This window comes from Dendronephthya gigantea, unplaced genomic scaffold (assembly GCF_004324835.1).
Source record: "Dendronephthya gigantea isolate DGI-Jeju-01 unplaced genomic scaffold, DenGig_1.0 000089F, whole genome shotgun sequence".
NCBI lineage: Eukaryota > Metazoa > Cnidaria > Anthozoa > Malacalcyonacea > Nephtheidae > Dendronephthya > Dendronephthya gigantea.
The window spans coordinates 230,884-249,838 of NW_021163099.1; the positions used below are offsets into that span (position 1 = coordinate 230,884).

The 18,955-nt window shown below is 37.0% G+C and overlaps 2 protein-coding genes across 2 annotated transcripts; one reads left to right on the forward strand and one right to left on the reverse strand.

Annotated features, from left to right (window-relative positions):
* The first annotated feature begins 519 nt into the window (after nt 1–519).
* Nucleotides 520–18,737, forward strand: LOC114533341. Its single transcript, XM_028554852.1, has 3 exons — nt 520–655; nt 2,992–3,048; nt 12,563–18,737. The coding sequence occupies exon 3, from the start codon at nt 12,577–12,579 to the stop codon at nt 16,978–16,980; it is 4,404 nt and encodes a 1,467-aa protein (XP_028410653.1). The 5' UTR covers nt 520–655; nt 2,992–3,048; nt 12,563–12,576; the 3' UTR covers nt 16,981–18,737.
* LOC114533305 lies at nt 8,537–8,995 on the reverse strand. Its single transcript, XM_028554813.1, has one exon. The coding sequence runs from the start codon at nt 8,993–8,995 to the stop codon at nt 8,537–8,539; it is 459 nt and encodes a 152-aa protein (XP_028410614.1).
* Nucleotides 18,738–18,955: the final 218 nt, after the last annotated feature.

The window sequence follows — 18,955 nt, forward strand, 5'->3', positions numbered from 1 at the left end:
GATGGAAATATTGTTTATAGCTTTAAATATTGTTTATTGTTTAAAGTTTATTGCGTCAGGCGAGGGGACTTTGCATGCAATGTATTTCTAGTTTGATAAATTCAGAGATTGCGCCGCGCGCTTAGTCATAGGGCCATAGGCGTATATAGGGACAGGGGGGCAGGAGGGCACTTCTTCCCCCCCAAAATTTCGAGAATCAAGACATTCGGGCAAAGTTTAGCCGGAAATTCTGGCAAACTGAAAAAGAGTTACATAGCTAAAAAAATTAAAAATTTGTAATATATATCACATATTTGTACTCTATTTGGCCATTTTTGTTACACTTTCTTCTAAGCACATCCGGCGCTTTGCCAAGTTTATTGTTACAAATCTGGTAAAAGTTAAAATTCGGGCACATTGTATAATTCAAAAATTCGGGCGATTTCCCCCTCCCGGGGTAAATATGAAGGAAATCTAATTTAATCTCCCAGGAATTTTTGACTTTGGAGTTTCCGGTTTTTCAGCTTCAGGTTTCATTTTGTTCATTCACGTCCGTACATGTTTTAAAATATGAATTTTACTATATTGTAGCAAGAAACAAATCATTTTCGAACTGAACTCAACTTTAAATTAAGAAGAATAGTCTGCAAGCTGATGAATGAGACATGCAGTTGAGGTGGGTATATTTATATTGCTTGATTTAATATTCTTTCACACATGTCCCACGGGCATCCCATGAACCAAAATATTTCGTCTACTTTTAACTTTACATATATGCTTTCTGCTAATGACCAGTTCTGATTTCGATTCATGGTGTTCACTTCGAATTTTACCTAGGACAGCTGCAGGAAAGAAGGCGTCTTTTGTGTTAATGCCATTAGTTGATTTAGTTCTGGTTTTAAAATAAATTCACAGACTAGAGGCTAGAAGCCTAGAACCTTTCTTGTCCAGACCCGTTCAGAGCATATTAAATACAGGCATTGTGCACACTTTTTATCGTTGTATTATAAAAAAGCGAATAATTATGTTCTTATAAATTGAAAAAACCCCAAACCTATTTAAAACACCCATACCAAATATGTAATAGTTAGAGTTTGAATCCCTAAGCTCTCTGTTGGGACCCACATGTTTATAAATGTTTGACATAAGCATATTTTAATGCATGATGACATTAAAATTTGTTTGTAGCTGCAAATAATATTAACAATAATTACAACTTACAGATATGGATAACAATCTTTAAAATTACAACTCAAGCACCATCAACATGTCCCTGGGTTGTGTCATCTGTAGCAAATTTTAACAAATAGGTGATAAATTGTAACAATAGGTGATATCAATAGTTCTATTTTTCTTTAAAATTTTATTTTTCTGTACAGGTTGTCCCAAAAAACCCCCCCAAAACTATTGAAATCATGATTAACTTTTAAAGTTCTGTAGTTAAGGAGTTGACCAATCAAAGTTGTGTATTTAGCTAGGAGTTAGTTAACTAGGATTTAACTATGCAAAGTTTAGTTAAATAGTTTTATACAGCCAGCCTAAATTTGACTTCTAATTAAGCATTTTCATGCATAATGGTGCTACTCTGAGTTACCAATTGGGCAAGCTGAAACATTAGCCCTCCCATGGTGGGAATCAACTTGTAACTTTGGTTTTGCTGACCATCTTGGACTAGTAACTCATTTATATATGTTACTTACCTAGCGCCAGGTTACCATTATGATTATTTTGAACTTAAAAATATGCATACATCAATATTATAGAATCAACGCAAGTTTTTATTATAAGCACAAACTCAAAAATGTGATTAATATCATATCAAATTATATAATTCTAAAGTTTTTCATTCAAATGCAGTTGAAAATATGACAATAATATGACAATAAAACTTTGAATAACCAACCATTTGAACCCGCTGCTATGAACTTCAGGTCACATTATGTAATTTTTTTAATCAAAGTCCACTACAAGGCAATGAAGGTTTTAGTTCACATAGTAACCAATGATTCAGTTAGTTTACATGCAAGAAACTTAGTCACCTCCGATCTACCAAAAGCAGAATTTTATTACTTACCAAACTGCATGCACAGATGGTCACAGTTCAAAGTAATTGATTACTCATTTTAATTCAGTGTTCATTTGAATTGAATTTCTTAAAGAGTATATTTAAATACTCTTCATACACCTACATGAGTAGAAGGCTACATTCTACCAATCAAATTCAACACTGTATCTGTTTTTACTGATCGCAATATGCTAAACTTCAGATGTTTAATTCTCGTGCTAGCTGTTTCTTTGTATTGTTCGTGCTCATGAAACATTCGTCTTGTTACAATTCCAATAAAATACTTATTAGTAAATTTATTAATAAGGAATTAATTGTACTGACCTGGTTCTGTATTTAATAGCTACTGTTTCTTCTGAAAAAAAGAGTGTTAAGGGTGTTCTCACACGCGAACCAATCGAAATAAATCGTTGTCGCATGTGACATATTTGTTGTTTTTGCAGTGTCTGCCAATCCTCTGTTTTTATTTATAAACTTTCTCTGCTAAAAGCTGAAGCAAAAACACTCATTTAGCTGGAGTAAACGCTTAGCAAGCGTCTGTTTATGTGTAAGATTACTGGCAATAAAAATATTCCAGATATCAGCAAAGTTATTAGTGTCACAACTCACAAATATTATCTGTCAGGTTACCCGAAACCTGCATATATTTAATTATGCTTCTTTCAAAAAATAAGACTGAAGAAATGTCAATGTAGGCACGAATATCTCTACAAACATGACCGGTTAGTTTAGGTGATGAAACTTTGAATGAATTAAAACAGACAGTTAGAGTTCATTCCTAAAGCAGTGGAATTTTTACCACATAAAAAGGACACTTGTTTTTAGCAGTCGAAGGCTTATAAATTATATGCTTATTTTATGTGTAAAAGTTATACACACATGATGATGGATTTTCACTACACCCCGTCACAGGGTAATTGAATATGAATCATTTTTTTATCTAATAGGTGATGAGGGATGTTGTCCATGAAGCGCTGGTGGAAACATGATAGCTAAGTACTGAGGTAGGTATAGTTTCAGAGAAACTGGCAGACTGCTCTAAGGAATACGTTTGTATTCCTTTTTCATTGTCATTGGATGGGGTGCAGCATAGTTTTGAACGTGATTCAAATTAGATCAAAAGCGCGTTGAATGTTCGCCGATGGAGACAAACGGCTGGTTAAGTTTTTTGTTAAATGCAAAAATGTGTTCCTACACAACCGTTCGTATGTATATCTTTGCAATTGTAGCAGTACGATTACAATCATAGACCTCGTTGAGAAAAATGTGTTGTAAGCGACTTCTGAGCTGTTGTTACCTTTCACAGCAAGTAGTACAGTGTCTACGATTTTAAATATATCAATATACATGCAACCTCGGCAAGTTAAACAGTTACGATAAGAAAATTGTTTTAAGGATAGGTATTTCGATTGAATAATATTGAAATATTTTCTATAAAACATCAGTGCATCGAGCAAACCGTAGAGCGTCACACCCCCCTTTCAGTCGTCAGATATGCTTTTGACTGCATTAGAAGATTTTCCGGGATGACTAAACAGCAATGTTAAGGATAATTTGCATGAATTCGGAAATAATAATCCTGCTAAACTAAAACTTACTTGAGAGCATCTTAGTTAGACACGCGCTATGATGATATAACAGCGTGTAGCAGCATTGCTGTTGCAATTTGTACACGATTATCATTATCGTCATTCCTGGGTGATGATAGAGGAATTGTCTAATTATTCCTTTCAAAGCTTGCGTTGCATTTTTGATAAGTTCAGTTCATGTTTGGATTCAAATATTCTCATTTAAATTTGTAAGCAAAAACAGCACATCGAGGCTGGACCTAATTTCAGGCGCGCGCAAGGTCGTTAATTGGGGGAGGGGGTAAATATGCATATACTCACATTAAGAATTATTAGTTTCTTTTAAAATTGATTGCGTTTACGGTCTGCTATCATGAATATATTGGTATTTGCCGCCCGCTTGAGGAACTTCCGCGGCCCCTGCCTAAACTAACTACATTTATGACATGGCAAAATTTCTATGCATTTGTTGAAGGTATAAAAAGCGTTAAACTCTTTGCTTTTAAGATAATGATTTATTTAAAACACCAGTCACAAGCCAACATAATTTACATGTTGTCCGCTCGGCTGACTTCCCAATAGTTCTCCCACGTGCAATAGTGCAACCTTATCTGTCCCGATCACATGACTTAATTAACCAACCAATCAAATAAATCAATTTAGAATATAATGATCCATTGTTTTCTACATTCTCCCCAACCAAAGAAAGTCGTTATCGCTGCTTTCCTCGGTGATCTCCTTCCCGTCGTCAGATCTTCCGTTTCCAACTCCGTCTCCCTAGCTTCGCCCATTTCTTCGTTCCTGTCTTCCCCCCCTTCTTTATCCTTCGTATCATCGTGTTCAACAATCTCGAACGGTATCAACTTTTGCAACGGTCGATCAACCGATGTATGTGCTCCACCTTTCGCGAGGACCTTGGGTTTGGCCCCCCTCATCACGCCCCTTCACGTGCTGAGGAACTCTTCCCATACGTTCGCGGCGTAGGTAGGTCATCTTTGATCAACGCGATATCGCCAGCTGTGAGATCTTGCGAACCGGTTTTTCTCTTCCGGTAAAGATTCATCTGTCGCAGCTCGTTTATGTATTACCTCTGAAACCGTATCCAGCAATCCTTCAGGATTTTCGGCAAATGTTTTACTCGTTGCTTGTACTGTCCGAGGCTCGCAGTGAATGAATTAGATCCCCGCTTTCAATAACCGCGCCCATGAATTAGATGAAATGGCGTCATTGCTAAAATTACTATTTTCTCATCTTCCGAATCGCGATCATACCACAAGAACCACAAAATCTCTATGTTCACTAGATATAGCGATATTAAGAAATACCTGCTTTATGTCTGCTATTATATCAATTTTATGACGCCTAAATCTTAATAGGATGTCAAAAATCTTAATTTTCGCAGTGAGATTGGGTCCTGAGTGCAAGTATTCGTTTAGTGAGGGGCCATTAACCTTGCATGATGCATCGAAAACTGCACGTATTTTCGTAGTCTGTTTGTCCTCACGCACAACGGGTCCGTGACGAAGATAATAGGAACGACCCAATCTCATGCGAGGGAACGCGTTCAATTATGCCGTTTTTCTCATACTCGGTAAAGATCTTATTATACGCCGTGAAAATATCTTTAGACGTTATTCTGGGCTTCAGAGCTTTTAAGCGTCCTTCACAAACGTTAAAGTTATCGGATAGTGGTTCATGATCTGGCTTGAAAGGCAACTTAGTGACGTTTCTGGTCCCGTCATGACTTATGTCTTGTTTAAACCAGCTGACTACACATGCAGCACCAGCAGCTTCCGCCAACCAGAATTTGTCTAGATCCTGTCTTACTATATCGGTTATCTCTTCACTCTCAGCTGAAGCTCGCAGGATATTGGTCTCAAAACAATGCAGGTCAGAAGGACCTGAACCGATTCTACCACATATAATACCCATCCAACTCTTGTGCCGCATGCTACAGAATCCTGCTTGCTTCTTCTACAGCTTTGTCTGCCATGAAAGTATGGTAGTAATCAACCCCGACTAAAATTTCCACTGAGAGTGTGGCTGAATCACCCTCATTGTCCGCAAATTCTAGATCCTTAAATTCTTCTAAATGATGTGTTCTTGAAATGACATACATACATACATACACATACATACACTTTATTTAAACACGGAAGGAAAACCATCAGTACATTTGATATTTAAATATTTACAGTCTAATTTATATATAAATAAAGAGAGTATCGTGGGAGTACTGTTCTACCTGGTTGCCGTGTGGGAGTCGGTTGACCTAGAATATAGAGATTCCAGTCTACTTTTAAAAGAGGTTAGAGATGTCGATAATCTAGAGGATTCAGGCAAGCTGTTCCAAAGAAATGCCCCGCTATAAGAGAAGAAGCGCTTTAAGTAATCAGTGTTAGGTTTAGGAATAAACAACTTGCCATAGGAATTCCTAAGAGCATACTGCCCCCTTCTAGAGACGAACATCTCTTGTAGGTACTGAGGTGTTTGACCATGGGCTGCAAATTGGCTGAGGGGCTGCAAATTGTTGGTACACATAAAGCTTCAACCATAGTGGATCTTGAGTCCGATTTATTCCTAACTTTAGACGGCACAACGTCCAGCTGTTTAAATTCACTGTCATCCTGGCGTAATGTCTTAATAAGAACCTTTTCTTATCTGACCGTCTTTGACCGTAGCCTGGCTCTAACCGTAGCTGAGATGTAAGAGCGCTGACTGCCACTATCGAATAAAATCCTCGTGCTAAACTAAAAATAAGTATCTTCTACCGAATATACATGTACCCTAGCTGTTTGTAACAATATACCCTGTTGGTCACAGGGTTACTTTTATCACATCGTTGGTTACTTTTATCACATCGTCTACAAACATAGGTTGACTAACAATTTTTTGCAATGTGTGTCGAATCCAAACAAATGAAACACCTCCCCTTTTGTCGCAATTCGAAAACTGTCTTTCCGAGACTGGTGCTTAGAAACTTTAGTACATTTTAATAGGGAATGTCCCCCCTCATTCTGTAATAAACACGGGGCTTTACCAGTTTGACTCAACAACCCACTTGCGGTATAGGGCTCCCTATTCCTAAAATTTTCCGATTTATTTCTGAGCGAAGAACTACAAACTTCCTTAGCCCTAAGTTAATTGTTTAAAAACTCCATAACCTTATCTAGGTTCCACACCCTCACACAAAACTGCCTTGAAATAATCAATTTCATCAGGCAAACGATCACTGGTATCAAGCTAAGATTTAGAGATTTTAAATTCCGTACACAATTTTTAACAAGTTCCTAAATCCTTTCATGTTGTCCGCCGAATTAATTTTAGTAAGTTTAAGTAAATATTCCATATGCGCGGAAATGAGCATCTGCTCATTCCCAAATATATCCTTTAATACCTAGGTAATTCTCTGATGTCAAAGTTAACCTCGATATAGCAGAAAGAGGCTCCCCTTTCAAATAGTTAAATTTATTTATATCACTAATAGTCAGATTATTATGGATCGAAACTTGGTATTGATCCCAGAATCCCTGCCAATCTAAACGTTTTCCCGTAAACGTTTTCTCACGTAATGTTAATTTTGGTAATTTGCAATGCACTACCCTTCCGCTTGCGCTTGTATCTAAGCCAACTGTGCGTAAAGAATAATTTGCGATACTATCACTAAGATTTTGCGTCCGTTTAAGTTTTTCGAGTTTTAGATCCGCCTTTGCCATAACTTGATAACTAGGTTCTATACCTCTTTCATGTTATTAAGAATTTCCGGCCCGCTGTCCTTGGGATCAACCAACTAAGGATAAAATTGCTCTACAAAGCTGCATGGTCGCACTGTTTCTTCGCACGGTTTAAGTTTTTCGAGATTTAGATCCGCCTTTGCCATAACTTGATAACTAGGTTCTATACCTCTTTCATGTTATTAAGAATTTCCGGCCCGCTGTCCTTGGGATCAACCAATTAAGGATAAAATTGCTCTACAAAGCTGCATGGTCGCACTGTTTCTTTGCTTTTTAGATAATTATTTATTTAGAACACAAGTCACAAATCAACATAATTTACATGTTGTCTGCTTGGCTGACTTCCCAATAGTTTTCCCACGTACAATAGTGCAACCTTATCTGTCCCGATCACATGATTTAATTAACCAACCAACCAATCAAATAAATTAATTTAGAAGACAAATATCTATTGTTTCCTACAGAAGGATACTGTGCATCTTTGCGTGTAGCTCGTCGGAGTAAACTGCGGTTTCATCCTATGCGAATGCGTAATGCTTCATATTAGCATTAAGTGCACTTTGCTTGCGTCAGCTAAAAGCACATTTAGTCGGAAGGGAGAGAATTTTCATCAGCATATAACCACAATATAATGCTGTACAATAGTCAATACATTTATCATGTATGTAATATTGCCATTACCATCCAAGAGATGCCTGGGGGAAGGCACTACGTGTATTCACTCGCAGAATTTCACGTACAATTTATTATTCTAGTTTTAAATATAATCTGCTTACCAAAGTCAGCAATTTGTTCTTTCCTACACCGCAAAAAACGACAACATCGTAAAAACGTTTTATACTCAGCGCTTGTGGCGAAGTATAATTCTAGCAAACATATTAGGAATACAGTATTGCCAGGGTGGTGACAATAGGACTATAGGGCGAATTGTGCAAAATTATGCCATTTCGGGCCAGAAGGCTGTTGATTTTATAGATGAATATTCAACGAAAACATTGTACAAATATGTAAATTTAATATAACAAGAACAAGGAACATAACTAGAACCTTTACAGGGAACATAACAAGAACGTTTTATATACGTAACATGCGCCTGCTATATGTGCGTTCGTCTAATAGGTAACTTATACTTTATATAATCATGCAATAATGTTGAGTGTCCATATTCAACACTCCCACTCACTCAGCATTTACTGCACTTGTACAAGTCCGAGTCTTGCTCGAAGACATTCAAACTGTCCCCGTGTTAAAGGTTTCGTGAAGTTATCAACAGTCATTTCTTGAGTAGGACAATACTTAAGTTCGATTTTTTTATCTTGTTCTTTCTCTCGCACAAAGTGGAATTTAATGTCAATATGTTTGGGGCGCTTGTGTAGAACAGAGTTTCTTGACATTGCGATTGTCGCTTGATTATTGCAGCTTGAATATCTAATTGTTCCTTTCAGGTAACGAAATACTTGCTTAACAGCGGTAAGGTGTGCTTCGTTTGGAGACGAGTTGAACTTTGCCAGAGTACCAACTGCGTGAGCGATGTCTGGTCGTGTTGCAATAGCCGCGTAAATTAAGCTTCCCACCATTGATTGATAAATAACCGGATCTACAGATTTGCTGATACCATCATCTTTGACCAACTTCACGTTCACATCCATTGGAGTTGATACAGGTTTATTTACAATCTTGTAAGTTGTACTTGTTTAATATCTTGTGGATGTACTGTCCTTGGTTTATTTGCAGAACACCGTCCAGTGATTTGATGTTTACTCCTAGACAGTAATGCAGTTTACCCATATCTTTCATCTTATAACGGGCTGCGAGTCACGCATTTAAATCGTAAACCATTTCTTGCTAGCTTTCGGTTAGAAGTATTAAGTCATCAACGTGTACAGCAACTACTGTAAGTTTACCATCGACTTTCCGAATAAACGCACATGGTTCGGCTGTACTTTGCTCAAATCCTTGGGATAGCATAAATTCAGTGAATGACTTGTTCCAGCATCGTTGACTCTGTTTCAGTCCATAAAGAGATTTCTTAAGATGGCATACGAGGTGTTCTTTTCCTTGGACAACATAACCTTCAGGCTGCTCCATATAAATATCTTCTTCAAGTGTCCCGTTCAGGAAAGCCGTGACAACATCCATTTGATGGACAAACATGTTGTTGAGCCAAGGCCAAGAGAGTTCGGATAGATGTAAACCAAACCACAGGAGAAAATCTTCCCATTTTCATCATGTTTGTCTTTAAATACCCATCTACAGTTAATTGCTTTTTCGTGGTGGCAATTCTACAAGTTCCCAAGTCTCATTTTCCATTAGGGATTTATATTCAGAATCAGAAGCTGTCTTCCAGTGTACACCATAGTCACTTTCGAGTGCTTTCCTCAATGTTGTCGGTTCGTCGACTTCTGTTACATCGAGGACTGTTTGCTTCGCTGTTGCAGCACTAGACAAAATAGACCACCTTTCCTTTCATCGCCATCTTTCTTCTTAGGACCAAGAAGCATAGTAATGGGTATATCGCCAGTGCCAAGAGCGCGAACAGATCGGCTATATCTAAGAGCAACTAAATCTGGCTCTGAAAATTCTTGGTAGTTCACCAGTAGACTAAAATTTGACGTCATGTGTCACGCACCAAAATCGATAATCCAACAATCATAATCTTTTGCAACATTCAATCCAACAGCAAAAACATTGGCACCACACCCATCATTCTTACCATCGTCCCCATCAGCAGGAGAAGCATTATGCTTTGATTTATCAAATTTCCCTTGATTTTCATTTCGTCTATGCTGTTTCTTCCTCCTGTTCTGAGCGCAATTTCGAATAAGGTGACCTTCCTTGCCACATCCATAACACTTGAGAAGTTTTCGATCAGACTTGTTGTGTTGTGACGCAGATTGGCCATCACTACCTCCACTACCACTAGCATGCATTGCTTTCACTTTGCTTGCGTTTTTCTTCTTCATTTAACAATGCTGCATACAGTTGACCCGGGTTTAATTCATCTCCTTAAAAGGCGAGCTTGAAAGTAGAGCGACTATGTGTTCATCCTCACGTATTGAAGCTTTGATATAGCAGATAGTTGATCAGTGATCACTTTCATTTTTCAAAAGTCGTCATCAAGAGGGTCTGATTCTTTTATTTTTAAGGATAAAAATCTTTGCTTTTTTAGATACAGCTTGTTCGCAATCGTATCTCGATCAAATCGATTTTTCAACGTGTCTCATATTTGTTTTGGAGTGTGGCGTTCGGTTTTGAAGTAGATAAGATCGGATTTAATAGACGTAACTGTAAGACCTTTTGTCTTCTTTGAGCTTTTTCAAACGACGCTTCTGCCCCGGAACTGTTTTCCGATGTACTTGGGCGAGTCAACGTTCCATCAAAATTGACCGTACAGTTCCCTAGCTCCCCAAATTGCCGTCATCTGATACCTCCATATTTGCCAATTTCTCGCACCTTCAAATTTATCGATCGCTAATTTGTCTTCCTGGGCCAATTTTGTAAAATATACACGACAATAACTCAATATACAGTTACCTCACAGTTTGGCGATGTCTGGGCCTATAACCTGTTGATTTTATGGATAAATCTCCAACGAAAATATCGCACAAATATGTAGATTTAATATTCTTTTACAGGGAATATAACAAGGACGTTTAATATACGTAACATGCGCCTGCTATATGTGCGTCCGTCTAATAGATAACTTATGCTTTGTATAATTATTCAATAATGTTGAGTTTCCATATTCAACAAAGGCGGTACAGCCAATGTGCGGCGGATTTATTGCCAGGAAATACCATCGAGTGAATGGGCATGCATGGTAGAAGACATTCGTAATGCGTCATGGGCGAGCTCGCATACAGACATCTAACATTCTGTCTCTAGTGAACCTACGATGATTATCCGCGAATGACGAAATAAGTCAGCATTAACTTGCTAATGCATGTTTTTATTTTTATACACTGTTGTTAACGCGTGAAATTAAAACAATTAAGTGACTTCTGCGATGATGTTGAGAGAGTGAAGGAATATTTTGTGTGTTCCTTTTGTTAGTGATTGTTCTTGATTAATAATCTGGCCAAAATTTAAAATGCACTGGGGCGGCTCTAGTGTTGGCAGGGCCGTAACTAAAACGATAATTGGGGGGGGGGTGTTTATTCATATATTCAGTTCTGCCCGACGGATTTCTTTTTTAAGTGCAATTGCTCACAATGGAAATCCGTCGGGCAGAACTGAATATAAGAATAAACACCCTCCCCCCCCCAATTATCGTTCTAGTTATGGCCCTGAGTGTTGGTGTAAGCTGAGCGCAGTAAAACACGACCACTGAATGTGCTTATTATCCACCGTAATACGTTTTCTTCACATGACAAAATATTGCGATAAAAATCTAACAAATGGACGAAAAAAATTGCTAAGGTTTCATTGCTATAAGTAACCATGTTTCCTTCACGAAAACGTAAAATTTCATTTCATAAGTTCTTTAAACGTTTTCTATTGTTTGTGAAGATGCAAATATGTGACGTAATTTTTATTTTATTACACTGGCTGAAAGGACCAGTGCTTTAAAATGCCTATAATTTTATAGCGATCTCACAAGAATACCCACCTACGTTCATGTTATTGGCTCGTGTCTAAATGGCTGCCGTTTTACGAGCGGCCTCATTTAGTGTCAAATTCGCGAATACGAGAATACTAGATATAGTGACAACAATGAATTGTTGAACAAAATGGAGTTGTTTATAAGAACGAGTACACTCCCTTTTCCTTTTTTCTAACTAGGAATGATGCTGACGTTTATAACGCTGAATATAATTGTATGATTGTCATTACAGCTGTCATTTGTCTCTCTGTCTTTCTTTATAATTTTAAAAAAGTTATTCGCCGAAGCAAAGCCATTATCCGTGAATAGCGAAGTCAAGGTTTTCCATTCGAGCGCTGCTTTGAAATTGTACGCTAACCTACTACCTGTTATACTAAGAATGAATGTTTATGAGTGCAATGATAAGAATATTTTCAAGAGGTTAAAGAGGGAATGTTCCATTCAAAGAGGCGAAGACGAGCTTATATGAACATTCCATCTCAACCTTAAGAGGGATTTTTACCCTCGGTAGGACATTGATTCCATCTTTCACCGAATGAAAATATTCTTTTTTATTACATCCAAAACACTTTGGTAAATTTGTCTAAATACACACATCTTTAATATATTTCAGGACCGAGTGAAACAATGAATCCGGTAGACGCAAAGGCTAATTATTCAAGAGTATGTCAACTATTGGTAAACAAAGGTAGCGTTGCTTTGAGGAATGTTTTGCATTCAAAACATCCGCCTTCTACACTAGCTTCTGTGTTAAATACTAACAAACCGGCTTTGACGAAGCTACGATACAGAGTCATCAAAAATCCGCAATGGGATTTACTCTTTCCAACTTCTGGTGCACCAGATTCAACCAACTTCGATATAACATTATTGACAATTTTACTGCGAAATGTTTGTCGACTCTCTCCCCCAACAGCTGGATGGGACGTTTTTCCTGCAGGAAGTGATGTCTCGGTATCTGCAGATATTGTGAGGATGAAAATGTTCAGAAATGATATCTACGGTCATATCGCAAGCGCTCAATTTGACGACACCCGATTTCGCGCATTGTGGCAGGATATTTCAAAACCTTTGTTACGGTTGGGGATTTCACAAAACGATATTGATGAATTGAAAGATTGCCCTCTTAGTCTCGAAGAAGAGATTTATATTGAAGAATTAAAAAAATGGAAAGAACTTGACGATGATGTTTTGTTGAAAATGAGGGATTTGGAGGGGAAAATGGATACGTTGAAAGGAAATGTGGAAAATGTTGAAGACAAAGTAGACCGCGTGGAAGAGAAAGTTGATATTGTAGAAGAGAAGTTGGACAATGTTGAAGTGAAAGTGGTTAACGTAGACCATAAAGTTGTCGCGCTAGGAAAAGTTATTGAAAATGCTACACCGTCGCAAGTCGACAGATTAGCAAGGTTTGATTTCACTGGAAAGATTAACAGCCTTTGCCAAAAATTCTATGATGGCACTAGACAATGGTTATTTGACGAGTTATATCAATCGTTCCTTATTAACGAGTCTCAAGTTGTTATCCTCACTGCATCTCCTGGATTTGGAAAGAGTGTTCTATTGGCAAAAATCTGTGAGATGTATAAACAAAGTGATCAACTCGCCGCCAGCCATTTCTGTGACTTCAGAAATTCTGATTCCAGTAATCCTCACAAGATTCTCCAGTCACTCGCCAGTCAAATGTGCGAAAATGTTGAAGGCTTCAGGGAAAAACTGGCGGAAGTTCTTCGTCGTGAACATTCTAGCGAAACTCTGGCAGATGCATTTCGTGTCCTGTTAAACGATCCACTACAGGCTCTTTCGCAAAATGAGGAAATGTTCATCGTTGTTGATGCTTTGGACGAGAGCAAAACCGATGCAAAAAATGAATTTTTGGAGTTAATATCGGAGAAATTTTCCGAATTGCCAAAGTGGATTAAGATATTAATTTCAAGTAGACCGGAGGGAAAAATACGAAAGAATGTTCCAGATAATAATCCATCTGAAAACTATTTGACGCATTTAGAAATCTATCCAAATCATCCACAGCACCGTCTTGACTTGATGCATTTTATTCAGAAAAGTTTGCCAACTCTTCAAAAGGATAAGCTTAAGTTACTTGCTGACATATGTCAGGGTTCATTTCTGTACGCATATTTTGTATTGAGGGAAAATTTGGGTGAAGGAATTGATCCCACTGCCCCCAAAGGTATCTCCGGATTTTATGATAAGCAGTTCAAACGTTTAAGAACAGGTCTCCGACGATTTAAGCCAAATGCCTGGTCATCTATCTTAAAGAGTTTTATAAATGTTATTGCAACTTCAAGGGAGCCCCTTCCAATTAGGATGTTTTTCTTATGCATAGGTGTATCTGAAGAAGAGTATGAAACACGCGAGATTATTTTCGACGTAATGTCTGAAATTCTTCCAGTTTACGATGGTTCCCTTACTGTGTATCATAAGTCATTATGGGACTGGCTCGCGTTAGATGGGTACGAAGAGCATGCTTTTGTCGCAGATATAGCAGATGGCAATAAACGTCTCTGGTGTGCTTGTAAACGTGTATACAGTGAAATACAATCATTAAAGTCTGTGTCAGATGTTAAAATGACCCCTGCGGTAATGTACTCTTTGAAATACGGTGCAAACTATTTACTGACTTACCCTGATGATATTGACGATATTCACTGGCTGGTGAGTGTAAGGATAAATTATTTAAAAATCAAATTCTGTACCGATGATTTGATTTTAAAGCTCGATTTTCGTGGTATTGTGGAGGTCTATAAATCAAAATCGCCCGACTTTTCCGATGATCTATTTCGAGGAATTATTCAACTCCATTCCTTCGCTAAAAGGGTTGCGGATCTTAAAACCAATGGAATTTTTTTACATACAACTTTTAGGCTAACTTCACAAAAAGCTTCTCTTATTGTTTATTTGCAATTTTTAGCAAGTGAATACTCTGATGTTCAAAGTAATAGCAGCCCTCGTTGTAAATCCGAAACTATAGATATTTTAAATGAGACCACAGAGGTTTGGGTAGAGCCATTGAAAAACAGAATTAATTCCAGCTTTGAAGTAGTTTCCCATACGATTATGAGAAATCCCGGGGGTCTTTTAATGAATACCTGTATTATGGAATTGTCACCAGACGAAAAATTGCTTGCAGTTGTAGTTGACTATCAAGTGCAAGTTTTCAAATTACCTCGTCTCGAAATTTATTTAAAGGTAAAACTTGCTGCCGTGCGTTCTTTGCCTAGATTTGTTAAGTTTTCTCCAGATTCTTCTTTCATTTTATGTGATTCTGTCAGGTCTTGTGTTTCCTTTAAAGAACAAAAAGAAGTGCCATTTTTTCCTGATGGGCCTAAGGAATGTTTGTATTGTTCATTTTCCTCATGTGGAACAAAACTCGTTTCATCTGAACAGAATTATATTAAAATGTGGGATGTAGAAAGGAAAACTTTGTTAGTAGAAGTTCAGACTAAGGTTGACATAGAGTATTGCTTCTTTACTAATTGCGGTTCGTTTATTCTTGCTCGACCATGGGACGATGCATTCAATGTTGAGACGCTCATGAATTTTAACGATTTTGTTGTCTTGCAATCTGTCACGTTAGAAAAGATGAATAACATTTCTGAAATTTGTGTTAGCCGTTGCTTGACACACGAAAGTTGTTATCAATTGTTTGCGCCCCTTCCAAGGGGTTTTAGTCTGTTGAATAAAACATTTCGAATTTGTCATTTTCACTTGCCGACTGGTGAGATAGTTCTTATTGCTAATAAACATTGTACAGACCCCTTTGTATGGAAGGAGAAAAGTTGTGTTGCATTCTCAAATTCCTTCCCTAGTTCCTCGGAGTTACTAGTGTATGACTATGTAAATGAAGAAATCATTGAGTTGTTTCATATTGACCTTTTTCCAGGTGGCACGTCTATTGGTTACATGTTCAAAATCGCTGAGGTAAATTTCCTTGTTCAATTAAATTCAAGAGATATATTTATTTTGTCGTTGAAACCTTCTACAAAATCTTCCACATTTACTTTTGTCGAAATGCCAGAACTCAAATGTTGCGCAATATCTCCAACTAAACTGCATTTAGCCCGCTGTTACCAGAATTGTGTTGTGGAAATCACAAGTATCGATAGTAGAAAAATTTTACAGACTGTTGCCCTGAAACAACAACCGGAGGCTTGCTGGTGGTCTCAGTCGTATTTTTGGGTAGTTTGTAGGTGTTTTGTGGTCAAATTCCCTTGCGAGTGGGCCAAAACTAAAGTCTTGGGATATGAAAAAGAAGAATTTGTTATAGAATATGATAAAGTTCTTAAATTTGATCAAGGTGTTCTCGTCATACGACTTCCTGGGAATGTAAAAATTTCCATTCTAAAACTCGTTAACGAAAATCTTTGTCGCCAAGAAATACCTGACTCACATTTTGATGCTTCTTCAGTGGCAATAAGTTCAGATGGGTGTGCAGTTCTGTTGTATCGAGAATCCAGCTCAGATTATCAAGTGTGGGAAAAAACAGGAATCGATGGGAATAGATGGAAGTTACTCTCAAATGGTAAATTTGAAAATTTCTATGCAATAAAATGGTTCTGTTTAACTGGAAATGAGGGTTCTCGAAGTTCTTTATGGCTAATGTATATTTCTTCATCGGACTTTCAAGATAACTTATATGAACAACTTCGTTTATCTTGTATTGATTTCCCAACTAAAAAGATTGCTCGTTTGCTTGACATTCCTCTGCCAATTTTCGTCGGTGACAACGATGTCATGTATGTTGATACAAACTTTCTTGCTATTATTTATGGTAGATTTTTATATTACATTGATGTATTTAAGGGTGCTATTATTGCTGAATTTTTCGTAGGAGGGACTGGTCCACGTAGGTCTCACTTTTACCTTTCTTCGCGAGGTATACTTCTCTCGGTTGGTAATAATGACATTAAATATTTCAAGATACATAATATTGAAAGGTTGGTGGAGTTGTCGAAGGAAATTAGGTTGAAATCCTTACCAGAAATTTTGAAGAGTTTGCCAGTTTTATGAACAAAGTAATTAAGAATACCAGTTATACATATTATAGTGATTATAAGGACTAGATTATAAGGACAGTATTGGTTTAAATTTACATCAAGCTATTATTTGGATTTCATTTAAACTCGTATCAATAGCATGCAATAACTTTATAATCTATAAATAATAATCAAAATTACTGCCATTGAGCCCTAATTTTTCATGACATGCACAGCCGCTAAAGTTGGGAAAACTAATAATGACTGTTATCTTAATTGATCGTCTTAATAACGTAAGGCCCTGTTAAACGGTGCAATTTTTCTTCCAACTTGCAATGCAGTTGTTCTTTTTAGAGATGTAGCCAAATTTGGCAACTACCGAACTTTTGTCTTTATTACACTCCTTGGCGCTTCTTAGACTAACATTTTAAAGACTCTTCGCTAATTTACATCTCTTAAAAGTAGAATTGCATTGCAAGTTGCAAGGTTGCACCGTGTAACATGGCCTTTAAGTTGCAAATATTTAAACATGTTGAAGCATCAAGGGGGCATGCATAAATTATGCAGTATTAACGTCTGACCTAATGTGTTCGTGCTTCGCGCCTAATTTCTTTACCACAAGTTGAGGGTTTATTTAGAGGCTTCAATCGTTTTCAATGCAATGTGGTGACCTGTTTCAGAAAGCATGCTCGTTTGAACAATGTTAACGAAAAAGATCCTTAAAAATAAAAGCAAATTTTGAGGATTTAATTTTCAAAAACCTTTACTAAGTAACTTTTTACTTTACTACAAAAGAAACGTGTTTATCGTTGAATGCGGTGAAAATTGATTTTTATTGTCAAAATTATTCTCGTTTATTTACACTTGTGCTTGCCAAATATTAATCACCTTAAAAATAAAGCTTTAATAAAACTATTTGGAACAAACAATTCCGTACAGCTTAAACTATAGAAATGCTAAATTTTATTATATGGGTGTCGGGAATGGTGTTAATTGAACTATTCATTATTAAAAAAATGCATGTGATAATAATTATGCAGTGTGTTATGTGTTCCTAACTGTATAGTCCATTAGCGGTTCAGGTTTAGGCAGAATAAATTACATGGCTTTATTTTAAGTTCAAAGAACATTATTAATAACGCGGTATTGGTAACTGATTTTTAAAACAACAGTTTAAAAAAAATTTACCATGGTAAACAAGACGCCGACTGAGCATTAAACTCGAGTCGTTAGAATACTGTTACGTGGCAAAAAAACTCGCGAGACTTAAGGTAATTATTCTGCCTTACCCTGGGTCCGCCAGTGATAAATGGCTGTCCGTGTCAAAAAAAAACAAGGTGTCCTACAACTCGGATCTTGCCAGCTACATTATCTCTAATGAATGTTTTTGTGATTAAGCGTAGTTTTTGTGTAGTCGTTGTTGTCTAGAACGCAGACCAAAATAGCCAATGTAATACAGTATCAGTTAGATTTAATTCAGTTAAAAGCGTAATAGGTCCAAAGCAATTCACATCGAAAAAAATAGTTGTGAAATAAATAGAAAATTAAACATGATCCTTATTTTCACATGAAACAGGTTCATTTATGCTGATATATGATGATATCACATTTATGCAGTTCAGTGAAGTGTAATAAAACCTGGAACGATAAATCATATAGTTCAGCTGCATGGGGCCGGTTGTTGAAAGCTATAGGTTAGCGCTAACCCTGGGTTAAATTATATTCAAGAGTTTTAGTTATGTGCTTCTGAAGCACTGTTCGTTTTAAAACGTTTTGAAAATGTTATTTCTATCCGTCCTGAAATTGTTTATTAAAAATTATTATCAACTTTGTAAATAAGAGATTAAAAAATTGATGCAAAGATTTGCTTTAACCATCCAGCTTTTGAAAAACCGGCCCCAGCACTACAGGATGTCTCAAAAAAAACCGAAAACTATTAAAATAACCTATAACAGTGTAATGGTTAGAGTTTGAATACTAAAGCACTCGAAAAACACGCAGGATAATAT

Bases quoted from the DNA above. Each gene is read 5' to 3' on its own strand.
- LOC114533305 (XM_028554813.1), bottom strand. From the start codon at position 8,995: ATGGATGTGAACGTGAAGTTGGTCAAAGATGATGGTATCAGCAAATCT.
- LOC114533341 (XM_028554852.1), top strand. From the start codon at position 12,577: ATGAATCCGGTAGACGCAAAGGCTAATTATTCAAGAGTATGTCAACTA.